Source organism: Quercus lobata, chromosome 6 (genome assembly GCF_001633185.2).
Source record: "Quercus lobata isolate SW786 chromosome 6, ValleyOak3.0 Primary Assembly, whole genome shotgun sequence".
NCBI classification, from domain to species: Eukaryota; Viridiplantae; Streptophyta; class Magnoliopsida; order Fagales; family Fagaceae; genus Quercus; species Quercus lobata.
Genome location: NC_044909.1, coordinates 17,035,621 through 17,054,197, shown reverse-complemented (window position 1 = coordinate 17,054,197; position 18,577 = coordinate 17,035,621). Strand labels below are relative to the sequence as shown.

The following is an 18,577-nucleotide window of genomic DNA, read 5'->3' as shown; positions in this document are numbered from 1 at the left end:
CTTCCTCTAGATCCATCTGCCCACCAAAATGTATTCGTCAGTCTTGCCATGTCGTCAGCTTTGTAGGTCTAAAAATACCCTTATCATATATCAAACCTTTCTTCAATTTACAGGATCATACAAGATCTTGTCAAGTTTTTGCACGACAACCTAGTCTCTTCACAAAGTCACATTTTAATATTAAAATATACAATATATTTATGTACAGTTTAATTAAAAACCTGCGGTCAAGGCATTAACATATCATAGCTTCAAACTACCCACTCAAAGTATGATAATTGTCAAAGAAACATTATTATAGAGGCAAGCAAACTTGGAAAAGTACAAGGAAGTCATTTCTATAATGAATCTTATCGTTGAAAAATTATTTTCCTAGCTAGCTTTTGTGGGACACCCAAAATGGAATTGCATTCGTAAATTCAACATGCATTGACATGTAATGCCTAGATGCAAAGTTTCATACATGATTTCACCCCAAAAAAAAAAGTTTCATACATGACCTTTAAAATTGTGGACAAAGTGCAATTTGGGCTTTGATTATGCGTTAAATTTCAGTTGCATCATTAAATTATGAGCATTCACAGCAATGATGTTAAAAAATATAACTTTTAGCAACTCAAAGCACTATCTTATCTATTTTAACACCCAACTTTATAATACACTCAACATCAAAGTGATTATTTTAGTATTCAACACATTAGAATAATAAAAATAACACAATGAAATAATATTCCTAACACAATAAAATAAAGAGGAAAGAGAATGAAATATTATACTATTTTTTTTATAGCTTTGGAGTTACAGTATAGTGTCAAAGATGACACTTTACTGTAGCTTGTTACTAAATTTTTTAAAATTTAGCAACCTTGATATAGCTTGCTTTTTTTGTATTTGGGTTGCTAAAATAAGTTTTAAGTGATTTTAGTATCTTTAGTGTGAGAGTTATTGTTTTTCTATGAAGCAATGAACATTAAAATGATCAATTATCAATTGCATCAATTGTACGTTGAATTGTTTTTTTTTTTTTTTAAATTGTACTTTGAAATTTTGTTTTTAAACATTTCTTTATAAGACTTGCGTGATCTGTACGGTTTCATACTAATCTCACAAACTCATAGAGAGACATGAATTTACTATTTTTTTTTAATACAAAAAAAGGTTTTGAACAAACACCATTTTTTATTTATTGATTTTAATGTTTGTCCTATTTTTTAATTTGATCCATTTAAAAAATAGTAAGCAATTTATTAAAGTTTATTGAATGATTTATTTTGGCTTGTTAATTTGGACACTAATGTGACATCACTGACATGTGTGGTCTGTTACATTTACAATAAAAGAAAAGGTTTCATGTGGCTGTGGCCAAAAAATTATATATATTCAAAGTCTAAGAACACTTAAATGAGAGGAAATTACATTTTACTCTCTAAACTATACTCTATTTACACTTACTTTCTAAACTACAAAAATGCACAATTTATTCTCCTAAATTATACCATCTTCTACACTTACCCCCTAAACTATGAGCCCTTTTATATTTATCTCCCTAAATTATAAAAATTCATACTTACTTCTCTAAATTATTAGATATAAAGTATTATACGAGTAAAAATTTAGAGGGGTAAATGTGTACTTTCATAATTTTATGGGGACAAGTGTTACAAGAGTAATAATTTAGAGAGGTAAAGTGTGCATTGTCATGGTTTTATAGGATAAGTATAAAAGAGGGTATAAGTTAAGGGGGTAAAGTATTGTTTCCCCCTTAAAGTGAATGTAGCCACAATTTTGGCTCACCATTGCTATGTGTAATTTATGTAGGGGACAATATGTTCTACTTTAGAACTTGAATTTGCTAAGTAATTCTCTATTCTATATTTAGTAATTAATTGATGAAAAAAATGTTGTAAAAGTAGTACAAGAATATAAAAAGGAAAAAAAATGGGGTAACCATTTTACAACTTTTTGAAATTATATGGACCAAATTAAAAAATGGAACAAACTTTAAAAACTATATTGGACTAGTTTACAAACTTAACACTTTGTTTGGAATGGTGGAAACAAAGGAAGGAAAGTATAGGAAAGAAAAGTGACCAATTTTCACTTTTTGGTTTCAATGTTGGAAAGAGAGTAGATGAGAACTAGAGTGAAGCGTTTTAAGCCTCAGCCAATATTTTATTATTTGTCCAAAATGGTGGAAGAAGAGAATGTAGATACTCCATTTTACAACTTACATGTATTCGACATCTAGGGCTGTCCACTGGTTGGTCCTAGTCGAGTGTGTCCTAACTCGGAATCGACTCTATCACTTTAGGTCTTCGAAATCTAGACCTGCCATTGACCCGAAAAGAAGTTGGTTCGTGCGAGGGTCCTCGGTCGGAGTTGGGAAAGAGAGACCTCACTAAAACCCACTAGATATGATCAGAACTGGCTAAAATCCATTGAATCTAGCCAATAGAAAACAGTGTGATTCCTATGTATAGATCAGTCAGTCAGTTGGAATTAGATTTTCATAAGAAGACCTGCCAACCAACCCATCAGTCTTGGTTGTTGGAGGCAGAGACTTGCCACCAACTGTCACCAATGTCAGGTTGGTTGGTTTTGGGATCGGCCCAAATGGCTATGTTGGGTTCTTGGTTCCAGTGGACAGCCCTACCAACATTAAGAGAAAATTGGTAATTTCACACTCCAAGGGCATAATTGTAATTTCAAAAATTGGTTTCAAATTTATGATACAAAACAAATTTTGACATTCTAACGATCACAACGATATGTCACAGGTATCAATCAGACCACTCAATTAAAGGTTATCATGAAAATATTTTCTTGGTTTTGTGAAGCATCCACACAATCAAGCCTCGATCGCTTTTGATTTTAAGCACTTAATTTTGATTGATTCCAACAAGAATTAATTAAATTAATGAGGTGTTAAAAATTAGATTGTATCGTATTCAAAAATTTCATGTGGATGTATACTCATGCACCAAATCATACCCAGTTTGTAACAAAATTGGATCAGTTTAAGACAAATTTTAAAATTTAAAGTACCAATCAACACTAAAAGAACATCAACAAGTGTTCATCATCACTCTCTGTTAGACTCCCTAAAAATGCTAAAAAAAAAAAGTTACAATTTTTCATCTTCTTATTGAAACATATTTTTAGCATAATAAACGTCAAAATTTTTACTTCTCTATTTTTGTGAAAAAATGTATAAAATTGAATTTTCTTTCAAGTATCCAATTAATGTGTGCTCTTAGGGCACACATTAATCATTCATTTTTGGAAACATTTTATGAGGAATTGAAAAAGCAGTCAAAAAAGTTGGTTTCTTTTTCATTTTTCTATAAAAAGTTTCCTAAAATGGTTTACTAATGTATGCCTTAAAGGCACAAGTTAGTAAAACCCTTCTTTCAAATGGCACTAGAATAAGTCAATCATAATTATGAGTAAAAAGTAATGGCCAAAATTCGATTTGAGATCTCTCAAAATTAGAGCCAACTCATATGCAGAGTGAAAGCTCAAATTTGTACTAAAATACAAGAGCTTGTTCAGACCTCAAAAAAAAAAAAAAAAGCTAGATTGCTTTTACACTAACTTATCAAAGTGCGAAACAAGAGTAAATAAACGCAATATACCGATAACACTACTCTAAGCCATATCCAGCCACAATGAACAATAAAAGTAAAGCTTAAAGAGTAGGGAAGAGAGATGCAAACACAAAATAACACCAAGACATGTTATCGAAGAGAAAACCGAAGAACTCAGAGAAAAACCTTTCCACAACCCTCCAAGTCGAAATCGATCAACTAATAAATAAGTTGAAGTACACGAATAACAAATGACCCTTCAGGCTTAGTCTACCTAATGTACTTGAGCCCTCCAAGCTCCTACTACCAACAGACTTCTCAAAATCTTGTCTTCACTAACTTTTCAGATCCCGCAATACCACCCAATTGCATCCTCCAAGCCTCACCAGCTTCTTTTGGCAAATCTCCAGAAATTCCCAATCTCCAAAACACTCTCTACACTCTAAATATGTGTGGGTTGTGTTTAGGTACAAATCTCTTCTCAAAGTATAATAATGGAAGAGGGAATGAGAAAAGACTACAATGATTTCTCACTAAAGAATGAATAGCTCTCTCTCTCTCTCTCTCTCTAAAAGGTGGGTGTGTTGTGTTGTAGAAACCTATCTAGGTTTTTTTTTTTTTTTTTTTTTTTTTTTTTTTTTTTTTTTTTGGGATAATGAGGGTATATATAGTATGGGTGAAGTGTATAAGAGTCACACTTAAAATCCTCCAGGTAAAGAGTTTCACAGGTACCCCGCAAGATGGCCTGTCTCGCGAAGTACTCGCAAAATGCAGCTTGGCACTTACCTTTTCAGCTTCCAGCGTGTGCTTCTCACGTGACCTTCTCGAGGAAACTTACTCGTGAACCTTGCGAGCTAGTCGCGAAATTGCACTGATCTTTATTGCTTGCTTGATTCTTCACCAACTTAATACTAAATCCAATACAATAAAATCCCACAAAACACAAGGAAATAAAATTAATGCAATTACAACACTTTTTGTTATGGAATAAAACTAACATAAAACATAATTGTAAATCACATCTTTACACAGAGGCTTCCTCCCCACTAAAACAAATAACCATAGACATCCATTTAACTTTTTCCCATCAATAAACTACTATTTGCCAGTAAAAGGAGTTGTGTTTTGGTCAACATGTTCAAGGATATTCCACCGTAATTTCGTTTTCATCTTTTGCTAATTCCTATTTTTGCTCTCTTCAAACTAGGGTATCATTATCAAAGTGATTTTTAAGACACCTCACAAACCGAATGATTGAGATTACTGAAGCCGTGATATATATATGCACACACACACGAATATTATATCAACAAGAACATAATTGCATTAATTTAAACTTTATTAGTACAAAATAGATTGGTTGATTTAGTTAAGTCACATTGTACACACAATTTTCGTAAAAGAAGAATCACGCAATTACGAAATAGTGTAACAAATTATCAATTTGTATTGAGTTATATATGTGTGAGTACAATCCTCTGTATGAATCTTTACAATGAAAGAGTACAATAAATTCCTCTAATTCGATCTCTAAGAAATGTTACGATCCGAAGGGGTTATGAAGCTTGATCTTGAATCGTGCTTTGATGTCTCCAAGTTGAATGAATAGTTGAAAGTGCTTGATTTGATGCGAGGGCCATTGGCTTGATCTCGAACTAGATTAAAGGAGAATCCCCACTTTGATTTGAAAAAGTAGGAATAGGCCTTAATGAACAATGGAATTCTTGTGAACTTTAGAAATGACTCTCTATTTTGGCAAAGTATCAGTAGTATTTTCTCTCTAAATGTCTCCTTTTTCTTATATGAGAAGTCTCTATTTATAAGCAACTCAATAGTATTTAATTTGGAATTTTCTCTTAGCATTTATTGAGAATTGAATTATGAATTTAATTTGGTATTTCATTTAATAAGGACTTTCCATATAGGTCTTTCTTTATGATGCTCCCATATGGCTTTCTTCATTTAATGTTGCCACGTGACTTGATTTCATTTGCTAATCATCCACATCATCAATTGGAGATTAATTTGATCACAAATATTTTACCATGAACAATCGGACGGTTGTGAATATATCATAAAATTTTGATGTCTACACACACCCATTGTTGCATTAGTCTCAAGCTGACATACAATTAGTAAACGGTTGAATAGTTTTCCATTTTATCCAATATCTTGCATTGATTTTTGAAATCTATTTGAAAATAATTAACTTTAAACCCCGTACTTTAATGATGGTAACAAATTAAAATCTTAATTTTCAAAAGTAATAAATTAAACGTTGAATTCTTAAAAAATAAATAAACTTAAAGTCAAATTATTATAATCCCTTTATATAAGTTGATATTTAATATAAGAAGGAAAAAAATGTTGACTCACATAGAGAGAGAGAGAGAGAGAGGTAGGTGTAGAAGATGAGAATTGTCATCTCCAACCCACCCCTGGCAAATTGTGAACTCAAATTCACATGCTATATATGTTTATTAAAAGTGTAAATGTATCCATCCATTTCACCACTACAAAATTCGTGAAGGTATTATTAATTTATTAGTAAAAAATTCATAAAATTCCGAAAAAATCATAATCATCTCCTCAGTTGGAAGACACATACTTTGCAAAAAAGCAAGCCAAAATATTTCTTATAACTTTCTTCTCTATTCTAAAAATAGTCAAATTAGGTTTTAGAGCATTTGCAGCAGGATTATTCGCATTTTCACCAACATACAACATGTCTTTACTTAGGGTGAGTAGGATCAATAATCTCAAGTTTCCTCCACACGTCATCACAAAATGGATTTCTAGATGCCATCCGAGTATTACAATAGCTTACACTAGAAGCAAAATCAACAAATTCATAAAATTGGGGACTCATAATCTTGGACCCATGAAAAAAAAGGCAATATCCTTTGTCATCTTCCCTGATTTAACAGTTTTAAATCAAAACCAAATACTGAGATCAAAATCAAGTACCTAAACCAAACCAAATTCCTAAATCAAAACCATTCCAACCAAAATACCCAAAACGACTCAAACCAAATCTATTTCCAATATATATATATATATATATATATATATTTTATGTTCTCATTGGTGGGGTGGGTATCATGCGGTGGAATGCATGTAACAAGTCTCTCTCTCTCTCTCTCTCTCTCTCTCTCAAGTTGAGTTAAATTCTTCGATTTTTTTCTTTCTTTTAAATAATTAATGCCAACTTAATTAGCGGGGGCTTACAAGATTGATTCCAAGGTTTAATTTGTTACATTTAAAATTTTATGGTTAAATTTGTTATTTTTGAAAGTTCAAGTACTAATTTTTTTCCACACCTAAAGCATTGGGTTTTAAGTGAAATTTTCCAAATTGTAGTCTAACAAATTATTAGTCGTAAGCTTATGGTCCAATGATGAAAGTTTTAGTATGGAATAGATCTTGAGTTTGAACTTTTAATAACGACAGTGCGATGCTAGTTTGGTTCAAACTTCAAAGATTATTGCTTCTCATCACCTAAAAAGGCACTACAAGAAAAAAGTCTAGTAGCGAGGGTAAAATTCCTTTGCAAAAATTCAAATATCGTCGCAAAAGTTTATTAGCAAGGGAGGCCCTTGAAGGCTGTTGTATTTGCTCTTGTTGCTAAAAGAGATTTTGCAAACATACCTTCACAAATAGATAATTTACGAGGGCAACCATTGTCGTTACTGAACAAATCTGCCTTCACAAATATATTACCAAATGGCGAGAAAAGTTGACTTATTTTTAGTGAGGGGAAGCAGTCGTTGTTAATAATTGTTTGTGAGGACCTTTATACCCTCACAATTAGTTATTTACGAATTTCAAATTGACAACAAAGACTATGAACAAAGAGAGAGAGAAAGAGAGGACCGAGTCTTTTAAAGGGAAGGGAAGGGTTTAAGGGTTTTTGTTACTAACTGAAATTCACAATAGTAATGTTTGCTACCAATTGAATTCCCAAGAGTAGGCGTGTTCTAATTAGAATTGGAACAGAAAATAAAAATAAAAATAATAATAATGATGTGAAAAATTGTAAGGTCTCGAAAATGATATAACAAAATATTAGAAGGTTAACTAATAGTTAAATATCTTCAACTATTATATATTATATATAAATTAACCCACTTGAGAGAGCCTATAGTTATGCCTAAATATTGTTGGATTTCCACCCTCACCCTTTTTTTTAAATGTAATAAATATTGAATTTTTAAATTTTGATAAATGTACAAACATAATATCATTAACATCGTCTAAAAATTATGTGAAGGATATTAGTTTATTTACATAAGTTGTGTAATGTAAGTAGTATTATCATTAAAATCATCTCAAAATTATAAGAAGGATATTAGTTTATTTACATTGGTTGTGTAATGTAATGAAAATATGAACTTCTTATAAAAGACTAGCCTCTGTGCTTAGAGGTTGTTCTATTTTTTGGGTAAAGGTTAATAATTTGCATTTATTATAATTTAGAAATATATATTTTTATTTTTCAAACAAATAAAAATGATAAAAAAATTTGTTGAGAAAGAATAAAAATGATAAAATTTAGAGATAAGCAGTAACTGTAATCTCTTTTTTGAATGTGAAGAGAAAAAAAAAATTCTAAATTTTAAAATTTCTCTTTTTAAATACAATATGAAATTTGTTATTTGACATTTATGATACTATTTTTAAATGAAGTTACCCTTCATTAATGATGATATTTTTAAACCACATAAAAGTCCAGTTAAAAGAGGAGGATTATCTTATATATAATATAGATAAAACTAATTAATATTTTGATACGTAAGGGATGATCCCAGCCGAAGGTTTCATTTTTCATTACCGTAAATCTTGTTGTCAAAATTTAAATATAGATTTGGTTAGAAAGATCAAAGAACTATGATGAGCCATGTATATAGAAGTCTCTAGATATATTAGATGATTAGTTAAAGTAAAAGAAACCCTTTTTCCCACTTTAGGAATTCAAATTTGCTATAGAATTTGGTTTGAAAATTCAAAAAGTTCGTAACATTTTCAAACGCTTGCGGCTTAGAAAAATCAAGATGTTCATAATATTGCTCGCACTTGTGAAGAAGGACAAAATTGATTCCTCTTGATTGAGGTAGGAGAACGTAACTTAGATTACGATACTTTTTTTTTTTTTTTTCTACTTATATAAAATCATTTTTGTCTTTACCTTTTAGAGTCGCAATTACTTTGATTTCAACCATCAATTTACTAACAAAAATTGACTGCTAATTAAAATAACATAAAGCAAATTGACTGTTACTAAAATATGTAAATCAAATTATAATAACTCTAAAATATAAGAATCTAAATAGTATTTTTACTTTTTTCTTTAGTAATTAATTAGAATAGTAATTTATAATTAGTGAAATTAATATCGACTTTATAGGAGATCATCAATGCTATCATTGCTATTATACATCATAACATATTGTCCTTTTAGGCCTCTAGGATGGAGTTTCACACACATATACACTTAGATTAGATTAGAGTAAAAATTCTATCTCGTAATATATATATATATATATATATATATATTGTCCCAATTATAAAAAGATGATATAAAAAATTATAAAAATTTGTGTTTGACTGATAAAAAATATTTTATAAAAAAAACAATTAAAAAATTGGTTTCACGCTGCTTGTTCATTCAGACAAGGTGTGAACAAAAAAGAAAGGTGTGCATTAAGTTTGATCAGGTCAAGCTCCGCAAGAATAATTTGACTGTGGTCAGTGGTCACCTCGTTCTTCTTCTTTTTACCTTTTTATTTTTAATTATTATTATTATTATTTTTTATGAAACTGGCGAAGCATCCGCACCTAGGTCGAATGGTTCATTTGGGCCCATTAATCAGTCGGCTAGCCCTCCTTTCATCATATTTATTTATGAGTCCTTTTAATATTTTTTTAATATAATTTCTTACTGAGTTGGTGATGATTTTTCTCAATGTTTGCGTCTGGCGTTTGCTGTCTGTGGAACCCACAGCTACAGTAACATCCATTAAATGCCCAAGATTGAAAAGTGCGTTTATTAATGGGTCTCGTGTACTATTTACGGGACCTATAAACCTCTTTTTCAATTAAATTTTTATTAAAAATGGCTCCACAGTACTACTTACATATTTAAAAATTATTTTGTTCCAATATTTTTAGTTTTAAATAATAAACAGTATCCAAACATACCCTTAATCCTGAAAATAACCTTGACGAGGAATGATTTAGTTTAGCTCAGTAAAAATAATCAAAGTTTGGCCTTGGTTTTATATTAAACGCCGAAGTTTTAATTACATTTTTTTTGACTGGGAAGTTTTAATTACATTAATTTCGCACCATAGTATCTAAATTGTTTCAAGCTGACCCTTAATATTTGGCACATAATTTTATAAATCAGTTTAAAAGATCCTAGTCCATAACAATTTAATAAGTATGCCATCATTTTGTGTGTGTTTTCCCATATTAAATTTATGGGAAAAATTGACCAAATAAATTTTTAAATGGAAATGATAATTAACTCAAACTAATAGATTTTTTTTTTTTTTTAAAGATATGTAGATAGTGGGAGAGGAGAAATTATTAGATCTACTAGGAGAACTGCTGACATAATTCTCCTTGACCTCCCAACCAATAAAATGCTATTATTTATGCAAATGTGACATCAATTGCTAATTTTTATTTTTTTATTCTTTGTGCTGATTAGGAAGTTCACACATTCATTTACATAGATGACATTATTTTATTGATCAAGAAGGACCACATCAGAAGTCCTCCCAATGTAAATAAGAATTTCTCATGGGAGAGGGACGAGTTCAAACAAAAATATAGGACACCATAAATTATGCAATTATCACTAGGTTATCAGTCACTTAAATTTTGAAAGTGCACTAGCTAAATATTAGATGCTATTTTAGAATCCTAAACTTTTAATTACAGCTTAATTTGTTTTAGACCAAACACAGTTAAAGTGGGATATACATAATTAGCCAATTAATTAACCGAACCACCAAAAAATTGCATGGATAAACATAAATGTGCAATGCAATAATGTAAAGGTTAGTATGGAAAAGGGGATGCAAACCAAAGATAACACCCGATATGCTATCAAAGAAGAAAATCGAAGAACTTGACATAAAACCTCTCTATGACCCTCAAAGCCAAAAATAATCCACTACTAAATAATTTGGACTGCAATAATACAAAAGGACCTCAAAGCCTAAGCTATCCAATGCACTTGAGCCTCTTAAGCTCCAATCACCAATGAACTTCATCAAGTCTTGTCACTAGCTTTCCAGATTCATCAACACCACCCGGTTACACCACCACACCTTCCCGATTAAATATATGGTTAAGCTCCAATACTTCCCAATAGACCAAAACATCAACAATCAAAATGTGTGATCAATAGATAAAAATTAGCTCATTTGCCAAACGGACATCTTTTCATTTAAAAGAAATGGTTATATATAATGATGTAAACTTAATTTTTTTGGGTTAGATTTTCTTTTTGTCTTTTTTCTGTATAGCATTTACTGAGGGCATGAACATTTTCTCTCTAGAGTTTCAGATAGTTCATCTCCAAAGTTGGTAATAGTAATACAGAATGCATCTAAATTCTCAGCCTGTGATTGCGTGACAACTAGTTTGCAAAGTCATAACCTGCTCTTAATAGTTCACAGCTGGGGCCGACCAAAACACCAATGACTTCGGTTAGAAGTCATTTAGTAATTAAGGAAATGGCAGGTTTTTTTTTTTTGAGAATGAAGGAAATGGCAGTTTGGTTAGGGCATCACGCTTTTTATTTTAATATTTTGCATGTTTGATTTTCTAATAATTTTATCTATTTCATAGGTTAAGATTCTCTTTTAATCTTGTAAGTTCTAGTTAGCTCAATTGGTAAAATATCTGATAATTGAAGAATGTTGAAACTTTCTAAAAAAAAATGTTATCTTACTCTTATATAAGAGATAATAAAATGAATTTTAGATTCAAACCATTTTCTTAGTATAAATATAAATGATCTTTTTTAGCCACCCTATAAATACAAGGATATTATATATATATATATATATATATATATATTCACCATTTTGTTTCTTCCACCAAATAAAGCAAAAATCAAATTATGTTATACTACATGTGGTATAGATTATTTGCATACTTTGGTTTATTAATAATCTGATTATTGCATGGAAAAATGTGTGGCGTCCTATCAATTAATTTCTATAGATTTTATATTTGTCCACTAATTATTCTTATTCTCATGAGATTTCCTTCTTTAAAATGTACATTCTTATGATCTCTTTTGATATTTGGTTTCAAGATGTGCTCCCCTAGATACGCTAAAAGTAAACATAGAGTGGGTGTAAAAAAGTAATTTCATCTTTACTAGCCAGTGTCAAACTATTACTAGTGCAACAAATTGTTGTAGAATCCGAACATGTAAAAAAAAAAAGGCCTATCAGGTGAAAATAGATTCACAAAAAACTTTTTGAATTTCGTTGTGTAGATTTAGTCGAAGAATCAAATTTTTACACTGCTATAAAGAACTTTCCTAGAAAGCCCTACATAGTCAATCCACGTTGTGGTGGACTCACCTATAAAAAGAAACTTACTTCTGACCATTTTCATAGCAAAACGTGCTTTTTCACCTTAAAAATTTACTAACAAGAAGAAAACAAAGGGCATAAGATGGAGGAGAGTCAGAAAGGAAAGGAAGATAAGGCAAAGGAAGAGGTGAGATACCGAGGAGTTCGAAGGAGGCCATGGGGTAAGTTTGCAGCTGAAATTCGAGACCCTACAAGGCATGGTGCTCGACAGTGGCTCGGGACATTCGATACAGCTGAGGATGCAGCAAGGGCATATGATCGCGCTGCATTTAACCTAAGGGGTCATCTTGCTGTTCTTAACTTTCCTGATGAGTATTATTCTCAAGTCATGGGATCTCCTCCTTATCCTCCTCATCTTTCATCTTTTTCATCACCATCATCTACTACTTCTTCAGCAGCTTCTAGTACTGGCAATTTCGAGAGGGGGGGTGGTTCGTCATCTAGTAGGCAAGAGAAGCAAGTTTTCGAGTTTGAGTACTTGGATGACAAGGTGCTGGAGGACCTCCTTGAACCGGAGGAGGAGAAGAAGAAACGAAATCGAGGTTAATCGTGACACCAAGATGAAAGAATGAAATGAAGGTTGTATTTCAAGCCCTTTCTTGATCTATTTCTTTGACTGTTTTGTTTCTTTCTCGATCCGCCAGCTCTCCCACCCCCCTCTCCCCTAAGTTTTAATGAATTTCAAGGTTTAATACTTAACATCGTTAGTGTTTTCTTGAGAAAAAACTGGGTATATACAGTTTAATCGATAGAAGAAAAAACGCTATAAATGTGGTGAGTTTGTAATAGTTATAGATGTGATCTAATATTTTGATGCAAGTATGGTTTATGTTATTAGATTTATTGTGTTACTTCTTTAGTGATTATAGAAGCGACATGATTTTGAATGAAGCCCTAATTTTTTTTTTTTTTTTTTGATGAACTGGATAAAGCAGCCCTAAATATATATAAAGAGGTCATTGAACTTTTTCAAGGAACCAGTGTTGAATAGAATGGAGCTGTTACAGAAAGAAGAAACAAGATAAAAATATCTAACAAGAAAATTTAGTAAATGATAATGATGAGAGAGAATTATAAAAGAACCAGATACTTCTCAATCCAAAATTAGTAATCTCTCATATTGAACATTGGATCATTGGGTTATTTGGTGAAAAAAGATTCTAGAATTAATGGAGCAACACTAACAAAAACTTGATTGAAGCTAGCAAAAGTATTAAGAGGTCATCAAACTTTTTCAAAGAACCAGTCTTGAATAGAATTGAGTTGGTACAGAAAGAAGAAACAAAAAAAATGTCTAACTAGAAATGTTAGTAAACGAAAATGATGATGATTAAAGAAAGAATAATAGAAGAACACATGCTTCTCAAGCCAGTTATTAATCATAATCACCCATTGAAGGTCAGACAAAGCCAACAAACATTGGATCATTGGGTTATTTGGGGAAGAAACATAGAACTAATGGAGCAACACTAATAAACTTTACTGAAGCTACCAAAAGTATGAATATTAGAACGTATATTACCATAGAGCAATCAAATTCATTTCAGTTGATGTCATTAATGTTCAAATGAAAAAAATTGGCATCTTTAGATCGGCAAGAATAAAGGTTAAGAATCTCAAATCCTGATGCGATAGCCATGGAGATATTGAAAGTTGAAGATGATAAAAAACGCAATCTCCAAATTTACTTTCAAGATTGTATGCACAGTTAATCATAAAGAAAATTCATATGACAGAGCTGGTAGTGATCATGGGACCAAAAGTAATATCTTCTTCATATATATATTCTGAATCTTCTTTTGTTAGTCTTCCTAGGAAGATTACACTAAAAGCTAATGTGTGGTAGGAGATGCCTAGAATATGATCTGCCCCCCCAACCCCAAAAAATTAAAGACAGGAACCATCAGATTTGTACAAGATCTTAAAAGGAGAGAATAATGTAAAGAAAGTTATTAGCTTTTGAATCCAAAAAGAAGATTGGGAGGAAAAAAATAAAATGCAAAAGCTAATAAGTATTATTGTGAACTCTACATAATTTCCTTTCTAACATTCTAGGACTATGCTTACAAATTTAAGCAACTAATTATAAAATTTTCTAATTGAAAACTCCGAAGTAACAATAATGGTTTGATTACAAAATCCTCTAAATAAAACTAAAAGATACTTCTAATATAAAGTTTTTCAATCTTCTTCCAAAACATATTTCCACAGATCACAAAATTTGATAATTTCCCTCTTGATGAATCTTAAATTGATTCGCTATAGCAACAAAAGTATTATATAGAATAAACTCAAATGTTTCATATCAGTATGATCTACTTACTGCACATTTATTGGAATTTGAACAACCCAATAAGCTTAACTTTTAGATTTTTGATATGCAAACTTGATACTTAATAAATTTCTCCTCCACTACCCCATCAAGAAAAATGAAATAAATTAAACTCTTTGGATGGGTATAGGGATTTTTGAGTTATGAAAACTATCGTAGTGTAGCTAGTTCAATGAATTCTGGGAAGTTTTTCTGCAGACTATGTTTTCTTCCTTGACATCTTTGAGAACTTCTGGCAAATTCTTTTTTTCTTAGTTTTTCATGGAAACATTGTTGCATTTTGTCAGTGAATTCTTACCTTTGAATGAACTCAACTGTGTTGCTTTTCCATGGTTCAACCATTTTCTCCAATTCATCTTCCTCGTTTGAACTTTAGATAGTTTATGGAAATGAGTCCTTTCTGTCCATTCATTAAAGTTTGGGCATAAGTCATGGATGTTGTAGAACATGAACACACTTTCCTGTAGGTACTGGTTGATAAAGTTAAACCCTTGTGTGATACATGAAAATTGTGCTGATAAGATTAATACTTGCTGAAATTATATCAAAATAAAATTTTTATCTCATTCATATCAAGATTCTTGTTCCACCTTATTAGGGATTTTGATAACATGATGCCAACCTTAGCTTAGGTCGAGTGATACAGTGCACTTTACATATGCAGATGATGACACATGGTTAAAATTGGACACGTGTCACTTTCGTGATGAGTTCAATACACTGAAATCTAAAAAAATAAATTAGAAAAATATTGATATTACTTGCTAGTTTTCTCTTAAATCTGACTCCAAACTAAATCAACTTCTTAACATGCTTTCTCCTTAAAACATTAGCGGATTTTTATTGAAATACATATCCTTTTTATTATATGTTGATATTGGATTTCAATCTTACACTTTTGCAAGGTTTTTTTATATTTAAATTTGAATAGGTAAGTGAAGTTGCCACTAATCATATGATTTTATAGGCATGATTGGCCATATAATGTTTACATTTTATTATTACCAATCTAGAGCTAAATGAATGTTAGGTCTCTTGTCCTAAGTTAAGGAATAAAATATTTTCAAACCATTGATCAAATTCAAAGATTTATTTATTTGTAGGGAGAGTGTTAGGTACCTATAATGTTCACATTATAACAATTGCCCTAACACTATTACTTTTACTTATCTAGTATACTATAAATTTAAAGGGTGATGGGATCAACTGCATGTGTAGGCTGTAGCATCACTCTCCTATTATGTTTGGTGTGTTCGAATTTGGTGTGGAGTGGTACCCTAACTCTGTAAGGGTATAAAGTTTGTCATTGTGTAATACTTTTGCTTAAAATATGTGTTCTAGAACTATACCTGAGGTGAGTGGTATATTAATTGGCCTGCTAGCTCCAACTTCTTGAAGGTGGGTACTTTCATTTCAGGTCTCGTACCATTGGACTATTTCGGAGGAGCTTCCCTTTGTATCGTAGGACAAGCTCTAGAGAGCTTGCTTTGTGTAGTTTCTTGGAAGCTTAAGAAAATTAAACATTGTGTTTTTATTTTATTTTAATGTTGTATAGATGTCTGTGCTAATTACCTATTATCTCTGCTTTTTCATTAATGAAGCTAAAAGGGGTTATTTATAGTGGTAACCAACACTACCAGTCACGCAGACACTATATGCACAACTAGCTTTACGCTCAGAAGGATGCACAGATTTTGTATTGTTTTTCTAATATGGCTTCTGATCTAGTGCTCAAATCAAGAATTGTTTGAGTTCAATTTCATTTAATGCCAAAAAGAAGAGAGGGAACGAAGAATAAGAAAAGCAGGATATAAATATATAAAGTGTCAATTAAGCTACAAATTTTTAGCAGATATATAAAGAGTTAACAAATGTGCCCATGGATTTATTTTAACCACACTTAATTTTCATAAGAATTCCTGCAATTCTACATAACACTATTTTCCATTCAGAAGAGACTTAATTTGATGTTGATCATAATTATGAATTAAGTAACATTTACATAATTGGAAACGTACATGGCCCCCTGAATAAAAAACATGGCAACTTGCACCTATACCTTATCCAATCAAATCAAATAAAGAAGAAGAAAAAAACTAATAAATAATAATAAAAAGGCAAAATACTATACAAAATAGATGTCGTTGTCGTACCGGGGCTGCTGATTGGTGATTGGTGATTGCTGATGTCTTATTGAAGATTGCTAATGTTTCATTACTTAAGGATAAATTGGCGGCCAGGTTGTTCTGTGACCTTGCCTTTCTTCGTTGGAGTATTCACTGACAGGTTCATCCCTCCAACCGGCATGCCCAATATATGCCGCCTTCAGGGGAAAGAAACTATCCTTGTACGGACAATCCTCTTTTGAGATTATGAACATAAATAATCCCAGAATAGAAACAATACAGCCGCCAACGACAAAACCAAACTTTATATGTATTTGTATAAAAGAAATTTGAGGTTTAACATTTACCTAAATATATTAAAAGTTGAGCTGTATCTTGATCTGATGATAGAGAGCTATTATTAAGAGTATACACCTTAAGTTGATACCCTCTAAATATATATAAATATATATATATATATATATTTATATAATATGAAGGAAAAGGTCCACTAGAAACGCCAAGAAATATTATTTGACCTATAATTAATTGGCAATTAATAACAAAACCAAACTTTCTACCCATATGTTTAATTTTATCTACAGTCAAGCATTATGGCGAAGGCAAAATGAACAAAAATACTATTTGGACAAAAGCTTCTTTATCAAAGTGTGCACAAGATATTTTCCAGTGCGTGCAGTGATCAGCTTATTTACAAATGATAATGCTAAATTTTAAAGCGATAATGGATCGATCTGAAAGCTACAATTCACTAGTAAAAATGAGCACAATTTCTTCAACAAGCTCTGCATTCATTAGGATTCTGAAATATATAGAACTTTTTCAACATAGAAAAACAAAAAGTTCAGACTCTCACATACTTCGTGGAAGGGAGTGAAGGAACCGCGAAGCAAATTTGATGATGTTTGCCACTTTTGATTATTAGCAAGAGCAAGCGCTTGATGCCATTATAAGAAAGACCTATTTCTTGCTCTTTTTCTCATCATAGTCAAGAAGCTCCTCCAGCAACTTATCATCCAAGTACTCAAACTCAAAGACCTGTCTTCCTTGCTGACCAGTTCTAGCACCCTCACGCGTTGATGAAGAAGCCGAAGCCGAAGCCGAAGCTGAAGCAGAAGAGGAAGAAGAACCAGAAGCACCACCACTCGTTAAAGGGTATTCATTAGGAAAGTTGAGAATGGCTAATGAACCCCTCATAGCATAAGCAGCTCGATCATAAGCTCTCGCAGCCTCCTCTGCAGTATTAAAAGTGCCAAGCCACACACGCGCACCATGCCTATTCGAGTCTCGAATCTCTGCTGCAAACTTCCCCCACGGCCGCCTTCTAACGCCACGGTATCGGACCCCATCACTTCCTTCCTTGCCGTCATCCCTGGCCTTCCCTCTATTAGGGTCTTCATCCATGTTTGCATGCATACTAGTGTTTAGGACAGGGGTCTTTTATGGTGTGGAAAAAAGGGAAAAAAGTATTAAATTAATATACGAAATCCTCAAATTTATTTAAATATGTGGTGGTGACATCTACCAATGAAACTTGAATATTAATTTTTTTAAGAAAATTAAATTCAATAATATATATATCTTTGAATTTAATTGAAAAATGTATGTAGTCTAAATTTAATTGAAAAATGTATGTAGTCTATCTAAATTTTATCCTTGGTTCTTCTAGAAAAAAAAAAAATATATATATATATATATATTATTCTTAGTATAATATGTGTATGTTTATTGACAAAATTTTCCTTCAATAACTTTCACAATGATATGATGTGATTATGATTAATAAAAATTGAATAAAAAATTTATATTAAAAGCAATATTACTTTAATCACCATTTATCAGATTAATATTTGTAAAAACAATGGCGAAAAATAAAGTTGTATTTTTGGCTATTACTTTTTTGGCATAATTAGG

General features: G+C 31.4%; 2 protein-coding genes across 2 annotated transcripts; one reads left to right on the top strand and one right to left on the bottom strand.

The window, feature by feature from the left end:
* Positions 1 to 12,287: 12,287 nt before the first annotated feature.
* On the top strand, positions 12,288 to 12,834 carry LOC115950745 (ethylene-responsive transcription factor ERF098). Its single transcript, XM_031067981.1, has one exon. The coding sequence runs from the start codon at positions 12,288 to 12,290 to the stop codon at positions 12,750 to 12,752; it is 465 nt and encodes a 154-aa protein (XP_030923841.1). The 3' UTR covers positions 12,753 to 12,834.
* Positions 12,835 to 17,546: 4,712 nt separating this feature from the next.
* Positions 17,547 to 18,067, bottom strand: LOC115950746 (ethylene-responsive transcription factor ERF096-like). The gene has a single exon (XM_031067982.1). The coding sequence runs from the start codon at positions 18,065 to 18,067 to the stop codon at positions 17,624 to 17,626; it is 444 nt and encodes a 147-aa protein (XP_030923842.1). The 3' UTR covers positions 17,547 to 17,623.
* Positions 18,068 to 18,577: the final 510 nt, after the last annotated feature.

Coding starts and splice junctions, on each gene's coding strand:
- LOC115950745 (XM_031067981.1), top strand. CDS start 12,288: ATGGAGGAGAGTCAGAAAGGAAAGGAAGATAAGGCAAAGGAAGAGGTG.
- LOC115950746 (XM_031067982.1), bottom strand. CDS start 18,067: ATGGATGAAGACCCTAATAGAGGGAAGGCCAGGGATGACGGCAAGGAA.